This window comes from Podarcis raffonei, chromosome 17, assembly GCF_027172205.1.
Source record: "Podarcis raffonei isolate rPodRaf1 chromosome 17, rPodRaf1.pri, whole genome shotgun sequence".
NCBI lineage: Eukaryota > Metazoa > Chordata > Lepidosauria > Squamata > Lacertidae > Podarcis > Podarcis raffonei.
The window spans coordinates 4,546,243-4,565,582 of record NC_070618.1 but is presented as its reverse complement, the minus strand read 5'-3'; the positions used below and the strand labels follow the sequence as shown (position 1 = coordinate 4,565,582).

Here is a 19,340-nt window from a genome sequence, read left to right as displayed (position 1 = left end):
GAGCATATGAGGCTGCCTTATGATACCAGACTACTGCTCTATCTAGTCAACTGTTGTCTGTTCTGAGCAGCAGAGGTTATCCAAGGTCTCAGGAGGCTATCCTTCCTGCACCTGCTGCCCAAGGATCTATTTCAGCAGGAGACGCAGGGGATTAAACTCAAGACTTCCTGTGTGCAAAATGTGCTCTACTGCTGAGGTATGGCCTCTCCCAATTTCAAACATCAGAGATACTCGAAACAGTCACATCATTGCCTTCTTCAAAACGAACTCAAATAGCAAAATTATGAAATGCTTAAACAAAAAGATTCATTGTTTTTCCTTGCAGTAGGAAATGCTGAATTTCATTAACAAGAAATGAAAGTTAGGGATGAAATAACAGTTTATCTAAGTAGCTACATTTCCACAGCTGCTGAAGCCAGGTGACAGACCAGCTGGCAGGAATAAACTGCATGTGTAGAAACAGTCCTAAAAGGCAGTGATTTGAAAAGCCAACTTCTCCAGAGCAGAAACAGAAGCAAAGTGTACAGAGAAGATTGCATCAATTATTCAACTGGTATATGGAGTTTTCAGAGCCACAACCAACCACACTAGGATGACAGGAAACAAAACCTGGCTACAGGTGATTGCAGCGAAGGGTTCAACACTTTCAAAGAATCATAATACCCAGCAATCATAGCCTGCTTTCGTTTTAGAAACTGAGTACTCACTCGATGAGAAACTTTTGAAACTCTGGGCAGTATCCAAATAAGTGCTCCACTAACAAAAGGATTAATGTGTCTGCAATGGAACTTCGCCTCCTCTCCCCACATGCCTTCCTGTGCCCTTCCCAAATTTGCTCTGGAAGATTGGGGGGGGACCCAGAATACATGCAGGGGACACACTGAGCAGATGGAAAGGTAGGGGAAATTCTACTGCGCAGCATCTTGTTGGACACCACTCTCTCTTAACAATGAACACACCCATCGTAGCATCTCTAGCTACTCACACAAATGCCTTCTTTGAAAAGGTACAACGTTATCTCCTAGCTGGTTCTATCCTGAAACCAAAAGCTAAACATCTGCTTAATTAAAAGGACATATTTAAACAGTACCTGCTCATCACTTCTATGATAATCATTATCTTCTTCCTGTTTCTCTTCCGACGTTTCTTTGTTTGTACTCTCATCTGCTTTTGTTTCCCCTTATGAAAAAAGCAGAGAGCATCTGTGACAAAGTTGAAGACTCTAAAGATATCAAATTCACATATGAAATAAATGCAAGAAGTCCTCAGCCCTTTCAGATGTAGCTCTATCAGCTACAATAAATTCATTCATATTAAGAGCAATTCAAGCTACACATGGAAGACACTATGTGTCTAGTATGTCATGTAGTGCATCATGACAAACTCTGGCATTTGAAAGTTTTTTTTTTAAAAAAAGCTCTCAAGATTCTGATAGGTTATAAGATCTTTAGATAATTCCACCAACAACCTGATTGTGCTCTTGCTGCTTTTAATGAAAACAGTTTACCAGCAAAGCCACCAAAACTCAGACTTTTCATCCCAACATAACATTTCCACATTCTTCTCATTGCAACACCTCGGATATTTCAAAAAATCAGGCTAAACTGCACACAATTTCCATTTCCTGTTTCTGACTGAAACATCTGGAGATTTAAAATTAGAGTATACCAGAAAGAGAGAACAGGAAGCCAGAAAACAAATCTGGCCACACTTTGCCCCTGATCATAACCACTATCAGCTAATTTGTCCCCAGCAGAGATGTAGGGAAAGGGTTCTTTATTCTGCTCCTCTTCAGAGGCAGTGTAAGAGTTCTCTCCTTACAATCAAGCCCTTCATGAAGCTAAATCGTTTGGGGTGGCATATTTACCTGCAAAGCCATGAAGGTCCTTGCAACACTAGCATTCTGTTTTGACAAGCTGTACTGGAGCAGCACAATCAACCCCAAACACAAGGTTATATGGCACAGCCAATTTTACATTAGATTTATTTTAGAGCTTCTCAGTTAGTGAGATGCAGACAGCCAACTCTGCCCAACTGCCAGGAACCACACACACACCTGGCCCCTAATGCCTTGAACTTGTGTCGCATAAGAACATCCCACAAGGTGAACACAGAGAGGAACTCCACTATACCCACATCAAATCTTTCTGCAGTACTTTGCTCAGAAGCACCAAGAGCATGTGGCATCCACTGGCACTAGGGCACTAATGGACACCCCCACACTACTGTCAAGATTAATATTAGGATACCACTTGTGTCTTTGAACCAGTAACACATTCCTTGCTCTAGATCCTAGGCGTTTTATTTCTTTAAATTTCAGCATTCTTGGCTGATGCATCTGAAGTAGGTTCTTAACTACAGTGGCTCATGTCACAATTATGCCACTTAAGGACTGTAAAGTTCATTCTGCAACAGCAGAAAAACGTGCGCCACTCAAATTCGCTTTGATGAAAGCAGCTCGCAGTGAAGTGTATCACAGTGAAGTTGTTTTATTGCCTCTAAAGACTTAAAAATTGGCTATTGATCCGGCATCCTTAGTCAAACCTGTAGTCATCTTTATAAACCACTAGGCATTCTGAATGCCTACACCACAGAACCCATATGTGTGCAGATGATGGGTCCACTTCCTACATTACACAAACAGGTGGACCATACAATAGCCAGTGGGGAAGATCATAGGTACCATCAATTGTGGAAAATGGCATGAATGTAAAATTTGTTGCGAATATATAAGTCAGGAGGCTGTAGCCTTCAAACTGCTTACTTGTGGGAAAGCATCTATTTGTCCCACATTTTACAAGCAACAGCATACATATTCTTTAGGAAACAGAATATATTGGTAATAAACATACTATAAATCAATAAAGAATGTTCAAACAATTTCCTTTCGCAAGCACAGGTGTAGCAAATACATGCAATGTCTATTTACCATTACGGTGGGAATCTAAATGTTGCTTGGCTGAGCACGTCTCCCCTTTGATGTCACCTGGTACTTCCATGCCCAATTTGTGGTAGAAATCCCTCTGCTTTCTCATTTCCGCTGTTTAACATTTTAAAACAGTGTCTTTAGCTAAGATTAGTGGACTTCATCAACTTAAAGCAAACAATTTACTCCTCTCACACTTTCAGCAAAATGTATCAAGAGCACTCTCTAATGTCCGACAGCTTTTCTGTGACTCATTACACATCATCTTAATACGATGAGAAATTTCTTAAACGATTGAATGCTACTTTTGGATTTCAGTTTCTACTTTAAAATGGCCCAGCACTTGTTTCATGCACTTGTTAGTGACTCTAGGCAAGATTTAGGATTGAGACGGAGACTCACGTTTTACAAATTGTGAAATAAAGTCCTCCCCCCCACACATACACTCCCATGCCTGGTTCATTTATGAAATAATTTTCAGTCAGAAGTAATGATGGTATTACTGTACACACATCATATGTATAAAGTATCCATATTAGTGAAACAGGCAACAGCAAAATCTAGGACTGCAAATTGCAGCACATCCACAAGGAATTTTATGTTAGTATGCATTGCAGGAAATGTAAGCAACTATGTGGATATTGACATTTACTGGTAAATTAGGAAGCCCGCTGGGAAATGTTAGAAATGCCTGAATCATTAGACTTGTTCCTGAAATTTACTCATGTGCTTCTTAGATAAGTGTCCTTTATCAGTTACATAATAGAAATGAGGGTGACATTTAGACATTTAGGTGCCAGGCAAAAACATTCCTCTCTAACCAGGCCTTTGGCTGATTAAAAAAATCTATGGTCTTCCAGATGTGTTTGTGGGAAGGGGGCTATTGGTTTGCTTTTGTTTTTTGGTTATATATTTTGTGTTACATATTTTCAGGTGAAGGGTGGTTATATATATATTTAGCTAATAAATAAAATAAATTTCCCAAAGGCATTTAGTTATCCTGTCATTCCTCTCTGGGCCCATTCAAATATCAATAAATACCAGTAAATATCCCCACTTCGCTAAAATTTCTCACATTCACATGTGCAAATATAAGGCACCCACACTGCAATGAATTTTCCTGCCTGCAGTATCTTGAGGGCCAAACTACATATTACATTGGTGCCTCATGTCTGGAGCTCCCAACATAACTTTCTGTAAAATCAACCAAGAGATTAGTTTTCTCTTCTACAGGCTAACAGCAGCTCTGCAAAAGTGATCTGACTTGGGGCCACAGTACGGGGGGGGCCTCCCCTCTCTCCCAGTCCAAACTTGAAACCACCAAAGCCATCCCAGTAACTTTTACAAGCATGGAGCTCCACTGTAACATGCCGATTGGCCCTTAGTTGCCAAAGCAACCCCATAAAAACAACCTGGAACTACATCATGCCATCCATTATTGCATGTTATTTTATTTTAAAAAATCAAACCATTACATGCAAACACCACATTGAAAAGTTTTAATCATATGTAAATGTTTACCGAATAGTATATTGTTCACTTACCTTCCTGAAGACCTGGAACAAGTTTGTAAACAATATCTTGCATTGTTCTGTCATGACTGGCCAAAAAGAGAGAGAAAATAACAAGAAGTAAATTTCACTATGAAGCACTTCCATGCTGAATTTGTATCACTTAACACTGGATGGTGGGATGAGCATTGAAATTTCCCTTGGGATGAGTGCTGAAACATCAACTCACCCCTCACATAAAAGTAAAGTTAATGAAGGAAGGCTGGATGGCTCCCCATAATTTTCATTGTGCTATGCAAACAAGTGATGTGCAGTCAAATTATATACATGCATTTCTAAACCAGCCCACTGATGGGAAAGGCATACCTAGCAGATCTCTGTACATATTACCTTAAAACGTTACTTACCCAATATATTGTAGTGGATGGCTTTGGTGTATAACTATCCTGCATGTGGGACAGGTGTTATTTTCTTCCAAATACTTTACCAAGCAACTCCTGCAGACTGTTTATAGAAAGATTTGGTTACTACCGTCCTAAGAACAAACATGGATGTTGCATATTTAACACTGTTCACTTAAATCAGGGGTGGAGAACCTGCCCTCCACCCAGCCAGAGGGCCACATTCCCTTCGGGGCGACTTGCTGAGGGCCACATAGAGGATGTGGGTGGGCCAAGGCAAAAGTGAACAAAGCCATAAATGTGAACATCACCTTTGCCTAGTTTCTTCACACTCACACATTCCTCTCTATCCTCCATCCAAGCAAGTAAGCAGCATTATTGGGGTTCACTGGACACTTTCCAGCCAGTCAAAAAAACACTCAAGGGGGGGATGCAAAGCTGGGCCAGGGGCATGGATCTCCAGAGTATGTGACCTAGAGAGATTTATGAGGGCCAGAAAGCCCTGGAAGGCTCCAAGCATTTGGCCTCCAAGCCTGAGGTTTTCCATCTCTGACCAGAACATTTCATTCTTTACAAAACTGCTTTCTCAATACAAAAAAAGTTAAATGTAATCTAAATGCATTATATATTTTAGCATCTATTTGTATTCACTTTCCAGCTTTAACTAAATAATGCCCAATAAGGATGTATTGTCTAACATACAAATATTAAGGCATAAATTCAAGCACTTCCTTTCATCTTCAGAGGGTAAAATATAGATAAGAAAGATCAGAAGAGCAGCAATATAAAACTGGGAGGGGTTTTGTTTGCTTGCTTGCTTTTCTGGCATAGAATTCTAAACGGATTTAAATTTTAAAGTACACATTTATTTTTAGGTTGTTTGAATGCAGAATATGAAGTTATGAAAAGTTGTTTACTGCTTAAGAACAACATGGTGTTTAGAGTCAAACTGAGGTCTGTATACATAGGATGTTCCTTATAAACATATATTTATTACATATCTGACAGTGTGCCATCATTGATTTAGCGTTGTCTAAAGTTGAAATTGAGGTTATTTCAGTGGCGTTAACAGCAGAGTTGTAGGTACAGCAAAAGGATACCTAGAACACCATCCGCTTGAATATAGCCAACCGTCCTACAATGGCTTTGAAACCTTGGCAATACTGGTGCCTGGCTTCTGCAGTTAAACAGTGCCATCTACATCTCACAAAAAATGATGCACATTTTAGCAGAAACAAGCTCAAGGTAGTGCTTAATAACAGCCAGGATGAGGCACTGTGAGCCTTTAGAGGGAAGCCTGGTTTGCAAGGAAGGAGGGCAGAGAGATATATGCAAAGCAATGAGGACCTATTGGCATAACAAAGATTCACACCCACACGATTACCCAGCTATCCTATTGCATTAAAAGTCAACAGAAAGCATATGACTAAAACCATGGAAGAGGGACAGCAAGGTGAAAGTCCAGATAGACCAAGATGATGGTTCAGTTTTATTATTTATTAAAATATTTATTGCTCTCTTGCAAACAGTAGAAGTTCCTTTGGAGGGAAAGGAAATGGGGAAAGAAGAGAAGCTTCTGAGTAGAATAGGGGGGAAAGTTCAGTGTTTTGGAAGCACTGTATAAATGGCAAATTCTATGAAGTTTAAATGCACTTATAAGCCATCACCTATCAAAGGGGAAGGGGGGTCTTTCAAATGTCATAAGGACCTTAGCACTGAAATGGAATAAGCCACAAGCACCCAAACTGGGAATGACTGTGACCTAACAAGGGGCAGGTGGCTACATGTTATGGCTACATGAGCAAGAACTACAAACCTATCTTGTCTCCTTCTTGTCCAGAGTTATGCCTTGTACAGTTTCACACAACAGTTCCTGAAAGTCTTCAGTTTAGGTTTAAATTAGGAGTATTAATCTAAGGCTTACAAATCGGCACAGCAATCAACTCATAATTTAGTATGTATCACATGAACTAAATCTCCATGTTTCATTTTCTTTCAAATACCACTTGCAAAATATTAACAACCCCCCCCATCCTTCCTTTTAGATCTTCACTACTGGTTCGTATGAGGGAAAGAAGAACCTGATTTATTGCCAGCAATAAACCTTGGATTATGTGCCGCTTCAAACATCACCACCATCATTAATTCTCCAATATACCTTATCTTTCAAAACAATCCCACTTTTTAGCATTCCTAAAAGCCTACCATAATATACCATTGTCCTCACCTTCAAAGTAAAGCAGAACATTACTTGGCATCATTCATTTACACTCTCCCCTACCACTAAAAGAAGGACCATAGCATATGCTTTGTATTCACATGAGAGTTAGCCTCAGGCTTACGGGGACCCCTGCTATGTCCTTCCCAGCAGAAAGTAACATCTTATCCAGCCAGAATATGGATTTTATCTGTAATCAGAATCTGTCTTCACCCACGATCTGATCCTGGATGGGGGCGTGGGTGGAGAGAAGCTTGGTATTTGACATTTGACTCTGAAACATTACAGAGCTAGAAGAAGCAGACAGAGAGGATGTATCGAACAATGAAAAATACCCAACCCACTAATCTTACATCTGATGAAACATCACTCTTAATACTCATATTAATACTCACAGGTATGCAAGCATTCCGTTACAGTGGTAGCATCAATAAGATAACCATTGCAAAGGCGGCAGGTTATATGGGCATTGATGTCCCAAAGCTTAATCTTCCTCGTCAGCATCTTTGGTGTCTGCAAGAAAAACAGGGCCATCAGTTTTTCCAAGTGTGGATGTAAGTGGCCTTTGCAAATTTAAATATTTGACGTTCATGATAAGCCTGCAATACAGAGAGTGATTAGGTTTTTCAATGTAGCTTTCTTCCTAACAATATTTTACTTGAAAAGAAGGGTCCTGGTTTAAGAAAATGAGAATGAATATCCACTGAACTGTCCAATCCAATTACTAAAGGCAAGTTCAACATTTGGTATTCTAGACCTAATGCTGCAATATTTATTCGCAACTAAGTTTGTGACATTCTACACAATCAGGTTTAACTGGGGCCTAGTTCTCAGAAGTAGCAGGTACGGTTACTGGACTGCACCACTTCAGATTGCAGTTGGGGGCAGTGATGGAAGTATGGATTGTAGGATCCCAAATTAGAATGAATTACTAGCATAAATTTCAAAAACTTCCAAAAATCCCCACGTTACTGGGTAGAGTCTCACATGATTCTATCACACAAACACAAACCTGTATTTAACCCTGGAGAGTCACTGGCAGTCACAGTAGACAATTCTGAGTTAGGTGGGTCATGATGTTGTAATGGAGCTTACCTCTGAGTAGGAATGTATACGATTGAACTGTAAAAGTTCATCTGTTGTTGAAAAGACCTTAGACTGATATAACCTGCAGCTGACTTCAGGTCAGTTAAAAAGCAGCATGATAGGAATCCAGTATCTAGGAATTTGGAGTCGCTGGGTCTGCAAGGAATTGTTGAAAGTCTGCCTCAGGGGACAGATGTTACATATTTTATTATCTATGAATCAAAAGTCTGTGTAACTTTGGAGGTGGGGACTAATGTGTATGTTGGTAGCGTAAGACAATAAGGAATGGTTAGTCATCTTCCTTCTTTCAACTGGGGCCTTGGAACAGAAGTTAAACAATCTCCATGTAATCTGTGTGTAATGCATGCATGTGCGCTTTCATCAAGAATAAATCCCTGAACCCTAAATTTGGAAGGGCAGGGGTAGAGGGGACCCTGACAAAAGAAACTGTAAAAATCTCTCAAGAATGTTATGAAAACACCCAAATTTGATGAGCAAGTTTGGCTCATAAAAAATATACAAACTCAAAGTTTCCAGAAAGCAGTTGAAGTATGACATACTAAAACTTATAAGTATGATAAAAACACCTGCTCACATTTCCTCACTGGGAAAATCTGCACTGAAAAAGAGGAGTATAGCATTAAATAATTAAAAATGGAGGGGGGGGAGCTAGTTTTACCATCTGTTGCAATGGTATCCTACGCAGCAGGTGTCACCAAATTAACATGCTTTTCAGTAAGAACTGCTGAGACACTTTGGCTCAGAAAACATTTTAATTAATTTTTATTTTGGAACACATTTCATAATTTCATTGCAGTAAGGGTAATTCAATGTACTTGCGTCTTCAGATTACAGTGGTACCTCGGGTTAAGTACTTAATTCGTCCGGAGGTCCGTTCTTAACCTGAAACTGTTCTTAACCTGAAGCACCACTTTAGCTAATGGGACCTGCTGCTGCTGCCGCGCCGCCGGAGCATGATTTCTGTTGTTATCCTGAAGCAAAGTTCTTAACCTGAAGCACTATTTCTGGGTTAGCAGAGTCTGTAATCTGAAGCGTATGTAACCCGAGATACCACTATACTTTAAGATAATTCTGCACTGACCATTTTCCTTTGCTTTCCTGATCAATGTACATGTCATTCAATAAAACTAGCTAGCAAGAGCCAAACTCAAGATTCTTAGGGGAGGGGGGAAATTCTTTTTTTTATGATTAACTATTCTCTCCCCTTAAGAGGCCTTCTACAAATTATTGTGTAGATTGTTAGAAATGAATCATTCATATGTTTTTATGTCCGATGAAGGTACTGCATATCCATCAAAACCAAACTTTCCAAGAAAAATCAGCATAGGCAATTCTCCATATTACAGGTCCTTAACGCTGGGGGAGGGGGGGTTGTATGCCACAAAGTATGACTGATTCAACCGTCTCCTATGTCTTTCACCACCCCACTTTGCTATATATTAATACTGTGTCTTGCCTGAACTGTATTGCTTCCTCCCCACCCACCCCCATAGCCAGAGTAGCATGAAACAGTCTCTTCCGTACAAGGCATCTGCACATATAGGTAAACTATTTGTTGGTGAAGAAGAAGAAGAAGAAGAAGAAGAAGAAGAAGAAGAAGAAGAAGAAGAAGAGGTGGAGGAGAAGGAGGAGAGTGGATTTGATATCCCGCTTTATCACTACCCTAAGGAGTCTCAAAGCGGCTGACATTCTCCTTTCCCTTCCTCCCTCACAACAAACACTCTGTGAGGTGAGTGAAGCTGAGACTTCAGAGAAGTGTGACTGGCCCAAGGTCACCTAGCAGCTGCATGTGGAGGAGCGGGGAATCGAACCCGGTTCAGCAGATTACGAGTCAACTGCTCTTAACCACTACACCACACTTGCTCTCCATTCCATACACTGATACTGCTGGCCAAACACTTCTGTCTTGCTGGATCACAGCCTGGACACATGGATCAAGACAAGCTCTTTGAGCACACACACAGTTCCACTGCAAACTCCCATGAAACAAGGAGAAGGATGGCTCTCCCCCATGGCGGCACTCAGTCTTCTCTTACAAACAGCAACTGTGCTTGAGGAGATGCAGGTACTATAGTCTGGCAGCAGATGCCTCTTGCTCTCCATGGGCCACTGCCCACAGGTACCAAGCTTTCATGGGGCGGGCTTTCCCCACGGCCTACAAGGAATGGGGTATCCATTCCACGTAGGCCCTAAGGAAGAGCACCCCATGACCAGCAATCAGGACGCCCTGCCTGTTCCCGGCCTACTTCTTCCAGCCACTCTTTGTTCGCAGTATCAACATGAAGTTGTGAGCCATGAGGGGCACCACAGCAGTTACCTTGCTACTGAGCAACTGTCCAAGGCACAGCAGCCCTCCTGGAGTAACTGGTTATGACACAGACCTTTCTTTTCAGGCTCTCTCTTCCACCCCAGGTGCTATTCACTACGATTTGGCTGCAATCCTAACCCCCTTTCCTCAGGGAAAGCCCTACTGAATTCAATCGGACTGACATCTGGTCAAGATTGTGCACTTATGCTCTTTTACTGCCAGGAAGCAGTAAATCCCTCTCCCTGGTATGATCTACTTTCAGACCCCCTCCATGAGATTGCCACTTGTTCCGCCAGGCTTCATCTGCAACCTATGTGCTTCTGGCACATGTGACTGGGTCTCAACGCTGAAGGAAACCAATGTGTCACGACGCATCTGTTTCCTGTCTGCTGCCAATAGGGAACTAATGAGTAGTGTCTCTGGTGTTGCTCATCTTCTCCCTATTCCCCCTGGTGAGGTTCAAACTCCACTTTCCCTACCTTGTGCCCTATACAGTGAGCGGTTGCAGTTTCCTTTGTCCTTTATCCTGGTACTTCCCTTTCCCTGCTTGGCAAAAGACACTTCTACTCCTTCAGTGAGTCTTTAGCTCTTGTCTCAAAGAGGGCTCTATGCTCTCGTCTCTGCAGGCCTCCCCCAAGGAAGCTCTCAGGGCTCTGTGTTATATGGCCCCTCCTTCCTTCTCTTTACATGCTGCAATCAAAAACGTACTTGCAAGGAGTATGTGCTGCCAGGGCAAACTGTACTTCCGAGTGCAAGGATGCCAACAGCTTTTGGTTGCTGGTGTCTTCCTGCTCACATGGTGGAAGATGCTGCCTTTACCAAAGGTATCATGGACTTTGTAGACACTCGAACTCAGGAAAAAAGGGAGAAACGTGCTAAGAGGAAGGCACGTTTGGCAAACCCTCACTATCATCAGCTCCCATCCGGAAACCTATGTCCCCACTGCAGAAGGACGTGTGGATCCAGAATTGGCCTCCACAGTCACTTACGTACTCACTGTTAAGACTGTGTTCATGAAAGACAATCTTACTCGGCTACACGTGATCACCAAAGAAAGAAGAAGAAGGTTTCATTATGTCTGATACGCTGAATCTGGGGTGAGTTGAGAGAATGTGTAATGGGGCACATCTGTGTCAGCGTAAGTAGCCCCCCATCACAGTTTCCAGCTCAAACATCCATTTCAGCAACTTATCATCTCCACAACATTGCCAAACTGGCCAGCCATGACAGCTTGTGGTAGGGGGTGCTAGTTTTGCTCCTTTCTGCACTTTTTAGAGCAGTGTGTTTCTCCCTTCTACTCCAGGCTGGACGAGTGTAAAATATGGTAAATATTACAATAGTATAATAGCAGTTTATCTCTCCCCTTGGTGTATTTGAGTGTATTTGCCCATGGAGGATACTTTCTAAATCACGTAATGGCCACATCTGTACATCACACTAAGCCAAACCATGCTGAGAACATGACAATAGCCAAAGTTCAGTCCTTTCACAGCTCTGAAAGTTGTACACTATCTCCTCCTTAACAACAATTCTGGGTCCAGACAACACAATAAGCAAAACTTTGGCTTATCTCCTGTCTTGTGCTGACCTAAAAAAGCCTGGGAAGGAGCAAGGTGGATGTGGGACTCAAAACATTCATGGTAAGCCATACTCTGGCACCATATAAAGCAGTGCCCCAGAGATCTGAGATATCAGATGCCGAGAAGTAATGCTAAACAAACCCATCTAATCCTCAAAATAAACAGCATAATCTTAGCTAATAAATGCAAACAGAAAATTCATGTGCTTCAGGGGAAGTGGGCACTAACTGTGGTTAGAAGAATGAACAGCAGCTGCAACAACCAGGACTGCAATCTTCTGCAGTTCCATACCTGGGGAATCCTACACAGAATAAGACATTTGTCAAAGGGTTTGCATGACAGAAGATTCACGAGAGGACATCCAGTGTACATACTTTTACAGTTTAACAACAGTTGCAGGGGTACATTGGGAAATTTGATTGGAACTGCAGTGGGGTGGGTATGTTAAACCCTTTACTCTGTGCTGTTGTTAAGTGAAAATCATCTTCTGAAGCTATTAATAATATGGATACCTGTATGCTTTGTTTTCTCTTGCAGGGCAAATAGCAGCCTAATAGGAAAATGTTACAGAGAGAACAGGGTTAACACATTGCCTCAAACGGATGCCTACACTTCTAATTATATTTAAATTGTTATTTTTAATAAATAAACAGTGGGAGAGCTAATACTTACTCTCCCCTGGTCATATCTAGTTTGGCCCCAAGATAACCTCAAGCTTTTCTGCTTCTGAAAACAGCAATTTCCTAGCTCCCATGGCATAGTGCTTTGTGTTGGTATCCATCTGTCTCGAGAGACAATGGAATGCATCTCTGGGGGTGAAGTCAAGCTATTGCACTAGCAGCACTGAAGTGACCACCCCGAGGTGTAAGCCTGGGCAGTGTGTATGGAGGTCCTGGGCTGCCCAGAAGACAAGACACCACCACCCCAGCCTCACTGATGGGGTTTCAAAGGAAAGCAGAGCAATATGTCTGGCACCAACTTGGTGGCAGGAGTTGCCAGAAGGAGGCGTACAAGTCACTATCCAACTGTCTTAGGGTCTCCACTCTGGATTTGTGTTGGGTTTATTCAGAGTTCCTTAGCAGTGCTATTTTTCAAAAAAAAAGACATGCCAAAACTCACCATGAAAACCTCCCTCATTCTCTTAGAATGGCAATAGCACCCACTTGAAAGGTGCTGAAACTGACTTCTGGCAAGTTCCGGCTGAGAAAAAGCCCTGCTCCTTAGCCTTTTCTTCTCCTGAAGATATTCCACAAAGCAGCAGAGATTTAGCATCAGATTTTTCCTTCTCCTTGGTGGGCTACCTTTCCAGGTGGATGAGCCCCATCTGCCCCTCACTTCCCTCCACAGCATGTACAGAAACCATCTTCTTGACTGCTGGACCCAATACTAGTCTTGTCTGCTCAATCTGCAGGAGTCTGTCTTCGCATGCTAGGGAAGTCCCTAACTCACCAAGGGTTGAGTCCCATCGGCTACCCTCACCTGGTTTAGCCAACTAACCAAAGCCGTTCCCAGGGTGTGGTCGCTGTTGCATGCTGACAGCTTCTAGGATTCACAGGTGAGAGATGAGTGCAGGGTGGTGGACAAACTACGCCAGAAGAAGCAGGGTTAGCTTAGAGTTTGGGTGACTCTCAGTAGCCTTGTAAGGATAACTTAACCACTCAAAGACTCTTCTGTGACATTCCAAAACTTTGAAGACATTAAACATTTCTTGTGGCAGGAATCAGAGCATGAAGGAGTTCTTGCCACTGACAGGAATTCCCTAGCTCCAGTTAGGAGGGGAAGTTCAAATATTTTATAGTGATGCAATTCAAATAGATTTGGGGATCTTCCAAATCTTCTTTCCCCCACATAATCTTTATGTGAAAGAGTGTCAAGATATTTCAGTTGAATAAAAAATATTCCTACATTTAAAAAACCCTCAAGATTAAAACAGTTACCATCCTCCCTGAGCTTCTACACAACTGTCAAGCCATAACACTAAAGGCTAACATTAAAAGCAACTTATACTGGACCCATAACAAATCTGATGTTGAGACTAAAACAGGTTCTATCTGGTGGGACAGCAGCAATTTTATTGTTTACAGTAAAACTAAGCGTTTTGCAAATTTTAATTATGACTAGAACTTCAAAAGCACCAATTTCGAGTTGGGTGTGCTTGTTGTTTTCAATCCCTGTTTCCCCTTTCATCTATTTAAAGTGAGAAGCGAGAAGTCCAATTCCATCAGTAAAGTGCTCTTTCCCCAAATAATTCTGGAAGCACATGTGGTCAACATACCTCTTAAAACTGCATTTCTTTTCAGAGTCTGCCATCCAGAGACCTGAAAAGAGAGATAAAACAATCTGTTAGGTAACACTACGATTGCCAGAACAAATACCAGAGATTTAAGGAATACAGGTAAATATTTCAATGCATATATGGGATGGGGCTGACATTAAATGATGGGTACCTGTCACAGTGCAGAGAAGAAAAATTAGACATATGAGGCTAATAAGAGATATGTGAACTGAAACAAAGTGTAGATGTCATTTTCCCCTGCCACCACAGGGTGACAGAAATGAGAAGTATTTCTGATCCTTTTCTGGTGAACTTATTTCTGTCAGCATAAAATAGTCAAGCTATCAAAAGGCTAACTGCTTTCCTGCTTAAAATAGGTCACTGGATAAACTTCCTAGATCCACAAGATCTAGTAGAGCAGGTACAAGAGTGTAACCTTTCACAGAGTTAAACCCACTAGTCTGACACTGTTTTACTTTTGCTGTTTCTGCTGCCCTGGGCTCCTTTGATAGGAGTGGCCGAATAATTATGATATTTATATCATAATTATAATAAATGGATGGCAGCACCAGCCAGCTCTGCTCACTTCTTGTTTCTTAATCCCCAGTTTTTCTGGGACAAAACCGGACACAGGCTTCAAAACTTGATTCCTAATACATGTATTACCTGTCTTGCGATCCACATGCAATCTGCTATTGAGTCTTTCTTCATCTACTATTCTGTGCCAAATTTCATGATAAGATCCAAATCTATTCTATTTCTACACATGTAGATGAATGCCTTTTTTCATTATTTTCCTGCCAGAGGATAAAAAGCATTTTCTTGCTATAAGAACAAAAAAGAGATGGCCACGTAGGAATTCATTTTTAAAAGGAACAAGTTCAAGAAATCCAAAAGGCACTAATTCCAGCTCACCACCATCCAATTCACAGTTCAATTCAAGTTCAGCTGAATCACTACTTCCCTACCTATGGGTCATGACCCATAAGTGGGTCGGGATCTGAATAAGCACATGTCTCTGAACATCCGGATGGCTCAGGTCTTACACTGTAACACTCAGGAACTGCTGTCTGCTCGCAGATCCAGTGACAGTTCACCACAAGGCGCTCCTTTGGCAGCTGTGCATCACAGATGAGCTGTAATAATCACTCAGAGAAACTCCCTGTACAAGTGAACCATCACTGAACCTGCTGCCAAGGTTAGTTAAGTCAATGGTAATTTGAAGTCTGCTTAGAAACTGAGAAGGTTGAGTGGGTGCAAAACCCGTTTGCAACTGATGTCATGAAGTCCTCATTGTGCAAAAAGAACAGCTCCTTCAATTGTCATGTGATAGGACCCTCTAAGATAACTTTTGTAAATGAGGTGCTCTTAATTTTGCTTTCATGTTGCCACAGAGTATCTAGAGTTTGCTGATAAAGAAATATCTGTGCTGCTTGCCATTTGGTACCAAATATCTTTTTGATACAGATTTTTCAGGAATGGCTGCTATGAAGCCAAAATACAAAAACAGGTTATGTATCCATAATGATATGAGAACCATGTCTGACAACCATTAAAGCCTACATTGAACTACTCTTTGGCAAAGTGCTAGTTTAGCAATTCCACTGTTATTTGCCCAAATAGAATAAAAATATTTAAACTATTAATATGTTGTTAGATATAACATGGCTTGTGTAATTGTATGTTTTAAAAACAAATTACAACAGCTTATGGAGGAATATCCTGCAATCATATGGTTGGTGTTCTTACATTCCCATAAACAAAACTATGGGTAACTTTTTAAGTACTATAAACAATTCAACAACTTCCACATTAATAAGGACATTAAGTAAATTGTTGCTTGGATGCCTCAAGGTAATAAAATACACAAACATGCAATTAAAATGCACAAAACCAATGCCTGCCAATGCTGAAGTCCAAAAAAACCTGATAAATTTATGGGTCACTATACCAAGTAAAAAGGTTGGGAACCACTGATGCAAACGATTGCAAACGAAAATTCAGCATTCACAAGCTGTTGTGCTGAAGAATAAAACATACTTAAGAAGACTAAGAAAACATCAAAACACACACAATGGGATGTGAATTGTTTAATTTCCACACACGCCACTCAACAATTATGATCTTTAAGCATAAAGGCTCAAAGGGTCTAAAGAGTACAAAACCCATGTAAGAGAATAAACCTGAACTAGAAATTGTTCAATGTTATACCCCAAATGAACTTAATCCATATGCAGTGCACCTGACAATTATGGGCACTACTTTCAGGTGTAGTTCAGAGATTTTTGAATTTAATTAGCATTTCATGCAAACTGCTTTGAAATGTTGTTGCAGTTACTCTACCTCCCACCCCGTGGGCACCAACATGCAAAGGAGGAAGCAGAAATGAGCTCATTTGGGACAGCTCCTCCTGCATGTACAGGGTGAGTCTTTTAAAAGAGTCCCCGTGGAACATGTGTACTCTGTATCCACGGGGCCTCTTTTAAAGGACTCACCCTGTACATGCTGAAATTCCTGAAGGCCTCCACATGCTGGGGGCTGAATGTCTGCAGTGGGACACCTGATCTACTTGACCAGATGTTCTATGCAAGCTAGAGTCCTCAGCTGTAAATTGCCTCCAACACATGGACAGTAGAAATGACCACGGAAACATAAAGTGGGGGGAAGGGCTAATGGGCTCACCCTGACTCTTGCACAGTGGTAACTGCACTGAGGGGATAATGACTGAGTAAGACTTAAGAATATGATTTTTCTGAAACAATGAATAACCGACACCTATGGTACAGTGAACCACTGCTGTTACACATATAGCTGAAAATTAACTACTGTACAACCAAATACTAATTGGCAACCCTTCCAAAAATCCTTCAGCTTCCAGAGATGAATTACCACTCCTAAATTAGAAAAATCAGTTTAATCTTCCAAGATTAGCAAGCTTAAATATCTTAGTCAACAATTCATGCCTTTGAGCTCAAGTAGCTCTAGAAGCATGTTCTCAAGTCAGAAGAGGAATGCAGTATTACTGGTGTCTTAAGCCTTCTGTTCACACAACACAAAGGCAGGGGCTGCTCCACTCACATATGCGCTTACTTGCACACCTCTCACACACTACATTTTGTAGTTGTATATACATAACATACATACATCTAAACATGTAGTGTAAAAATATTTCAGGACTCATGTATCATACAGATACACTCATGTATCATACAGATACACTCAGCAAGGAACCAGGACTGGCTGCAGCTTCCTGTTGCAAACCCAGGTTTGCTGTGAGTAGATGTTTCCGTGCGCTGCTCTGGTTCGCCAGAAGCAGTTTAGTCATGCTGGCCACATGACCCAGAAGCTGTCTGCAGACAAACGCCGGCTCCCTCGGCCTATAGAACGAGATGAGCACACAACCCCAGAGTCGTCCATGACTGGACCTAACAGTCAGGGGTACCTTTACCTATATGAGATAAAGGACCACCACTTACAGAACATTGCAACCAAAATGATCAAGAGGTTGAAGCATCTTTCCCTTGAGAAAAAGGTAAAACTAATGGCAGCATCCTGTGCATATATTGCACATAAGTATTAAGTGTGACTATTTTCTGAGCATACTTATTTTTAAAAGAGTATTTTAGACTTCTTTGCTGAATCCAATACAAGATTATTTGCTAAAACAACTACTGATTAAGCAGTGGTTGCTGTAAAAGAAAATCAGTTCTCTGATCAGTGTTTAGTTTACAGTGAGCTTTATACTACAGACCAATTAAATGTAAATTTTTGAAGGTATTAAGACTGAATATTAGACAATCACCAGTGACAAATTAAGCATCATTCATTCAAACACTCATAAGTGTGAGCAATTTCTTTCACCTTCCTCCTCAACGTCATTTAATGAACAGATGGCACAAAAGGAATGAATCAGAACTTTCTAGTTAATGAAGTTGGGTGCAGAAGTCCAGTCGTAACTTGCTGGTAATCATGCAATGAGAAGGGGGAAGCATGCACTATTCTAGTCCATTCCTGCCTCCTTCACAGACTTCAAATTGTCATATGATTCAAGGCACTGCATTTGGCTGCTAACCTCTCCTTGTTTTAAATTAAGAGAAGAAACAAGCTCACATGCAAGACTGGGGATGATTATCACAATGTTTTTGTACACTAAGATGCTCAACTCATTGAACAATGACTCAAAGCTAGTGGGAAATTTGATAAAATAATGTAGACCAAGGGTGGGAAACCCTCTGTATGTTGTTGAATTTTAGTTCCCATCAGTTCCAGATAGCACAGGCAAAGGTCAGGGATGATAGGAAATAGAAAATCTAGAGAGTCAAGGTTCCCCACCCAATGCAAACTTTTATCCAAAAAATTTGGTAACAAGCTAAATTCAAAGAATGGTGTCAGAGGCTCAGGAGCAGAAGAGCAGGGGAGAGAGCAAATAGAGAGCGGAGGAGAGGAATCAGAGGGGAGCGTAGGGGAATATGACAGTGGACCGAGAGATTCCATGAGCTTCTCCAGCGAATCAGAAGATTCCCAGGAGGGGGCTCCTATGGTAAGGGCGAGGCGAGTCCCAGGGGGGACGATCCATAGACAAGGAACCAGAGGGGAGTCCCAAAGGAGTAGCGGAGGAGTAGGGCCAGTTCCCCCACCAGAGCACAGTGGGGGGGGAAGAGTCACGTGAGTCAGGACCAGCTTCTCCTCCATCGGGGAGTGGGGAGACGGAGGGAAGGCCAGGTCCAGCTAGCCTCCCCGAAAGGGGGAGCAGTGACACAAGTGTAACGGTCAGAAGAAAAGTGGGAGGCTGCGCGCGCGCGCCAAGTTCAAATGTGGAGGAGCGCGGGACAGCAGAAAACCCGGATTGGGAGCCAGGTCCTAAAGCCCGAAAGAGGGGGGGAGAAGAGTCGGGAGAATCAGCGTCAGAAGAATCTAGGAGGGCTGAGACTCCGACTAGCAGAAGGACCCAGAGAAAGAAGGAACAGAGGAAGAGGTGGAGTAAGGCTAGAATCTTAAGCTGGTGTCAGGGGGG

The 19,340-nt window shown here is 41.8% G+C and overlaps 1 protein-coding gene across 12 annotated transcripts in view; it reads right to left on the bottom strand.

The window, feature by feature from the left end:
- Positions 1–19,340, bottom strand: part of PCGF3 (polycomb group ring finger 3) — a 49,579-nt gene that overhangs the window by 6,328 nt on the left and 23,911 nt on the right. For 2 of the 12 annotated variants that reach the window (XR_008328307.1, XM_053372034.1), the window contains exons 1-5: positions 7,452–7,569; positions 4,845–4,941; positions 4,471–4,526; positions 2,930–3,040; positions 1,091–1,179 (exon numbers count right to left, since the gene is read on the bottom strand). Coding sequence is in view for 11 of the 12 variants with exons in the window: in XM_053372034.1 (XP_053228009.1) it covers positions 1,091–1,179; positions 2,930–3,040; positions 4,471–4,526; positions 4,845–4,941; positions 7,452–7,560 (462 nt within the window). In the remaining variant the exon portion in view is untranslated. The other 10 variants (XM_053372038.1, XM_053372037.1, XM_053372045.1 and 7 more) reach the window with 10 other exon arrangements.